This window comes from Saccopteryx bilineata, chromosome 12 (assembly GCF_036850765.1).
Source record: "Saccopteryx bilineata isolate mSacBil1 chromosome 12, mSacBil1_pri_phased_curated, whole genome shotgun sequence".
Classification (NCBI taxonomy): domain Eukaryota; kingdom Metazoa; phylum Chordata; class Mammalia; order Chiroptera; family Emballonuridae; genus Saccopteryx; species Saccopteryx bilineata.
This window is the reverse complement of record NC_089501.1, coordinates 26347108-26353107: the sequence shown is the minus strand read 5'-3', so window position 1 is coordinate 26353107 and position 6000 is coordinate 26347108. Positions and strand designations below refer to the sequence as shown.

General features: G+C 39.0%; 1 protein-coding gene across 1 annotated transcript in view; it reads left to right on the top strand.

Annotated features, from left to right (window-relative positions):
* The first annotated feature begins 2228 nt into the window (after window positions 1-2228).
* The window catches only part of SAMD3 (sterile alpha motif domain containing 3), a 55913-nt gene continuing 52141 nt past the window's right edge, over window positions 2229-6000 (top strand). The window contains exons 1-2 of the mRNA XM_066248179.1: window positions 2229-2330; window positions 3017-3206. Coding sequence (XP_066104276.1) covers window positions 2252-2330; window positions 3017-3206 — 269 coding nt within the window. The 5' untranslated portion in view covers window positions 2229-2251. The remainder of the gene's footprint in view (window positions 2331-3016; window positions 3207-6000) is intronic.

The window sequence follows — 6000 nt, the reverse complement described above, 5'->3', positions numbered from 1 at the left end:
TCAACTCCCACACGTGCCTTGGCCAGGCAAGCCCAGGGCTCCGAACCAGCAACCTCAGCGTTCCCAGGTCGACACCCCATCCACTGCGCCACCACAGGTCAGGTGGTATTCTTATTAATTATTTTTATTTCTTTTATATTATTGTGTCTTCAAATATTTAGTGATAATACTTGTCCTCACATTTCAAAATCCTTTCAGTTGTTTCTGAACTTTTTGTCACTTGATGTCTTTTATTCCTTTATGGTGTCTAATGGACATCCATTCTTTATGTGAGAGGAAGTTGTAAGGCTGCTACATAAATATGTCACATAATTGAGGCAAAGATAGTATTTTCTTAAATATTCAGAAAAACAAATGGGCAAACACAGTAGTACATAAAAAAAGATCTTACTGTGTTTGTATGAGGTGATAATTTGACAACTGTTTGGTTTGGTTTGGTTTTTTTGTTTTGTTTTTTCCCCTGAAGTATATTTAGGTAAAGATCTGGGAATGAAAACATATGAGAGGGTTTCCAAGTACTCATTTTATTTTCAAATTTCCTTTATCTTTTGATGGCTGCAGGACAGTAGCTTCTGCTCTTCATGCCTTTTAATCTTGGAGTTTTGATACTTGTTTTCTTTTTCTTTCTTCTTTTTTTCTTTTCTAAGTCCTACTCCTCACAACAAAGCCAGAAGTGTGACAGGAAGGTGTGAGTTTTAATTTACACCAGAGTCTCGCAAATAATGACTTTTCACACCCTGCTCTTGCTGCTTAGCCTAAGGGAGGAGTTCTGTGGCTACTGCTGTCGTAGCAAAATAAATCCACCGCTGTAATTCTGAAAGGCATTCTTCTGTCTTTAACTCTTGTTTTCAATTTTGCAACTTGGTGTTTGTGAACACTTATAAGAATATGATTTATTACTTTGCAATATACTTGTTTTCTAGGAAATGATTTTTGAAGGCTGTCATCTTTTCAGATTGTCAAATATGAGAAGTAAATGTTTTCCCTTTTCACCACTCTATGTGATGGGGAAATTCAAATACACAGAAATGAAAAATGCAATATTACCTTAAGAACTTATAGCAATAAAATTTAAATATACGTTATCTAATAAATACTTTTATTTTTTCTTATGATTCAATTTCCCTACGAGTAGCTTTTTCCCATGTTTATAGAAAAGTCAGTCTTACTATACAAGTAAATGTATAGCAATTTGATTGAAAGATGAAATCAAAAGTAGTATTAAAACAGTTTTTTTAGTTTCTCCTCAGTGCATTAAAAGTAATTTGAATTGAATTATGAAATATAAAAGGGAATGAGCTGCCTAAGAGAAACAGGAAAAAGTATTGAAATTGCTATACTTGCTTTAAATTTTCTAAGTGGTTACAGAAGAATAGTAGCATGCAAACATAACTGAAGAGTTAAAAAAGTAAACTGTGGATGCACATCTTTCACTATGATTACTAATGTACCTATTTATTTTCTCATTTTGAGTCTACCCAACTAAAATTTTAAAAATGCTTTCTCAGTCATTGTCCTAGCTTTCCCTAGTTATCTTAGCAATCATAATGGTGTTTAATAGTTCTAGAAAGGCACAGAATATACTCTTATTGGAAGGATAGAAATATCCAGATTCTCCTGAGGAATTTATCTCCTGCCTTCTTCTCCTCTTGCTAATCCAAAACTAGCTTTCTCTCCTCGCTGGGGAGCAACAAGGGGTTAAACTGTCTGGGTTTACTGGGTATCTCAGTCAGGATTTTATCTGAGCCTTCCTCCCTTCCTCCCCTGCCCACCTCTTTTGTAAATGTCAACCACTTCCTGAGGAGACAAGTAGTGGTGAATTTCACACCTTTCTTTTCTTTGTGAAGAACCCTGGGTGTTAATGGTACAGGATTGGGCACCATTGTAGTCTCCAGCTGTCTGTTAGTCAAGCTGAGGGATGCCTGTGGGAAAAAAAAAGTAGGAGCAGGTGAAGAAATTTGAGTAATGAGACTGGGAAATAGGTTCAAATTGGTCTCATTTTAAAAAAAACAACAACCAGTCTTTTGTTTTATTAGCAACTTTTAGATACATATCCAAAAATTAGCCATTTGAAAGAAGCTTGAAATGGAGAGTCTGAAAGAGTCTGCCAAGAGAAGGGGCTGAGATTAGAAAGCTGATTGGTAAAAAAGAAAAATAAAATAGAAAAAACCAACAATCAGAAAGAAAAGCTGAAGACTCCCTTTCTGACCTTTTATTCTGCAGGTGTATTTCTTTGCAACAGGACGCAGCAATGGAAACCTGGTCAGTTGACCAGGTCTGCGGTTGGTTGGTGGAGAAAAACTTAGGAGAGCTAGTTCATAGGTTTCAAGGTGAGTTTTTACACTTTTTTCCAAATGTTAATTGAGCAGCCTGGGTATAGACTGAATGTCCTTTGTTACTGGTAACTGCTTTTGTTGCCTCTGCCTGAGTGTGGATGTGCAGTGGCTGCTGTGCGGAACTTTCCTTTCTTGACTGACTGCGGCCGTTTGCATTTGACCGACTATATAGTATTCACAAGAGAATATAATATTTCAAAAGAAACTCAAATAAAATAAGTCATACATATTTAATACAATACCTTTTTTATATCATTTGAGATCACTTTCTGCCTTTAAATAACGCAGTATGTGTTTTGTGCAGTACTAGGCTTACAAGTATTCAAATAGTGCCTGTCAAGTGCTATTAGGGATAATTTTTCTGAGCAAATATTTTTTCCTTAGAAAAACAATACCTGTAAGAAAGAATCAGACAAGGGGAGGCGATCGTGTGGAAGGAACAGGACTTTATTGCGACTCCACATTCTAGTACTTTCTTAGCCACAGCTATCAGTTTGGAATTGGGCAATATCAGTGTTCTATCTTCGTTAAAAATACAAATCGTTTTATAACAGCAGAGGGCAAGTTTGGATGATCCTTTTAACACCAGCAACAATTTTTTTCTTGCTGGGAATGTGGTTTTATAGTGTTTTACCAGGCAGGCGTATAGAAACTCTTTTTTCCCCCCTTCTTTTTCCCAGAGGAAGAAGTAAGTGGGGCTGCTCTCCTAGCACTTAATGATCGGATGGTTCAGCAACTGGTAAAGAAAATTGGGCACCAGGCTGTTCTGATGAATTTAATTAAAAAATATAAGCAGTCGAGTGAAGGACGGAAGTCCCCAGGAAGCCCTAGAGAAGCAGCCCTGGTCAGGCAAGCAGCGGCAGCCCGGGAGTAAGTCCTTTCCTGCATTTCTCATTTCGATGCATGACATTTGGACTTAGACCTCTTTGAAAATTGTGACCATTTTCAGCCACCTGTGTGTATTGTATTTCTAACAGCTGCATAAAGATCACTTTTTGCAAAGTTTTATGAATCAAGTTACATTGTTTTAAGTGTTGTTGTTGTTTTTTAACACTGTTGTTGTTTTTTTTAACACTGCCTCCAATTGTCAGAGTAGTCTTATAAGTCAGGAGTTCCTATAGAAAAGGCTGTAGCAAGCAGTAGCACGTACAACATGAGTAGAAATTGACCCCTGCCTTTAGGTCTTAAAATAGGATTTGAGAAATGCCTTTTTGCTGCTCCTTTGCTTCCCCTTAACTATTTATTTATTTGTTATTAAATATGCCAAGGATTCCTTACAGAAGCTAATTTATAGTCTCCTCTAGAAGCATTTACATCATAATTTGCTAGAGGCCTCCACAGTATAATTTGTTAAAGAATTTTGCTACAAGATATCTAGTTTTTCAAGAGTATTCTTGGAATGCTAAACACTATGATAGCATCCCACAGAAATCATATAGAGAAATTTGTGGTGGCTTTGAGGTTTAGTGATGGTTTCATTCGATTGTTTTTTATCACTGACTTTTGCAATGAAAAGGAATAATAGCAAGAATTTTAAAATTAAAATGTTCCTTTTATAGATTTATGCCCCAGGATTATTCCAGGCATTCTGATTTGGTTCTTCCATATTTTGAGAGTTTTTGCAAGGTTTCTAACCTTAAATAATTGCTGTAGAACAATTATTCCTTAATTTAAATAATAAGATTGTGATGTTTGCTGAAATACATTCTATATCTTAAGTTTTTTTCAGATTATATCTGTAATAACATGTATTTCTGTCTTACTTTCTGATAAGCAACATAAAGTGAGAGAGATCTGGCTTAAGTAACTTGATTTTTAGGGTATTTGGATATTGGGATGTGGAGGGGGGTGGGTAGGCATGAAGGATGGTCCACAACTGGCCTGGAGAGTCTCCCATCTGAAGTATTTGAAGGATGTCTCCTAAACATTGTTTTAACATACCTGTGTGAAAGTATACTCTTTATAGGTGACTTTGATGAAGCTCCCATTGCATGCTTTAACTTCTTTCCAGAGATGGGAGGGTGAAAACCTCAACTAGAGCTCTAAGTAATTTCCCGGCATGCTTGGATGACTTGGACTTTGAGCCCAAGTTCTCTTCAGTTGACTGAAATCTTGATATGGCCTTGAACACAACTTGGAAGAAAACAGACAGCCTTGCTTCCATTGCATGTCAGTTTATATAATGTTGTCTAGTAAATGAGAATGGACTGGCCTGCAGAAAATCTGGGCTCATTCCTGGTTCTGCCACTGACATGGATTAATTCTGTTAAATATTGATGTTCCCTCCTGACCAGGCGGTGGCGCAGTGGATAGAGCATCGGACTGGAATGCCGTCGACCCAGATTTGAGACCCCAAGGTCGCCAGCTGAGCGCGGGCTCATCTGATTTGAGCAAAAGCTCACCAGCTTGGACCCAAGGTCACTGACTCGAGCAAGGGGTTACTTGGTCTGCTGAAGGCCCGCGGTCAAGGCACATATGAGAAAGCAATCAATGAACAACTAAGGTGTCACAATGCACAACGAAAAACTAATGATTGATGCTTCTCATCTCTCCATTCCTGTCTGTCTGTCCCTGTCTATCCCTCTCTCTGACTCTCTCTGTCTCTGTAAAAAAAAAAAAAAAAAAAAAAAAAAAAAATATATATATATATATATATATATATATATATATATATAGACGTTCCTGCCACTTCTTCTGTAGTCTGTGAAAAGTAACACAGTACCCGACTCCGCATTAATTCACACAGATGTGACTGCAGACAGGTAGACATTAACAAAAGAGAAGGGAGCTAGACTGGCTGGGCGTGACTGACTCTGGAGCTACACTGAATCAAATTTAAATCTGGAAATTACAGCTGCAGGCACCCCAGGGATAGCTAATCCCTGCCAAGGGGATTAACATCCTTCTGTGCCCCGCTCCCAAGGAAGGGGAACTTTCTTGGGAAACGGCTGGTTCACTCACCCAGACTATCAGGAGGAGAAAGAAACAATAAAGAGGAAATTCCTCTGTTAAGTGCAAGCTCAGTAGAAACAAGATGAGGAGGCAAATTTTTGAGGACTGTGTAGTTAGGAGCCAAAATGGCACATAAATGGGCAGAGTCTAGCCTGAGAAAAATCTTCCAAAAATGCTGGATTGGATTGGGGGAGGACCCAGCACAAACCCACAAAGTATTTGGAAAAAGGTTGGTTAGTTTGAAAGAAACCCTGCTCTCCCCAAGCCAGAAGTAATATAATCAAAACTTAACCAAGGCCCATCTAGGTAGCACACCTACATTCTTCTGTTATTTCGCACACATTCTCTTTCCGTAGCAGCCCCAGGGCTCCCAGGGCGGGCCGGCGTGGGCCTTGGTCAGCAGTGCAGAGCCAGCTGGAGCGCTGCAGTGAGCAGAGTTTATGCTGGACTACTGGGGCCCAGGCTGATGGCAATGCAGGTCTGGCCCCTGAGCTTTCTGGTGGGCACTTGGTTTACCAGACCCTGGACTTCCTCTGCAGTAAGACAGAGCTAAACCATCTGGTCATGGATGAGACATTGGGTACAGGGGAGGGGGGGGATGACAGTCCTTTATTTTGGCTCCAATAAATTGGGGGAGGGGGAGAAAAAGAGAGAGAAAGATAAGAAGCATCAACTCGTAGTTGCATCACTTTAGTTCATTGATTACTTCTCA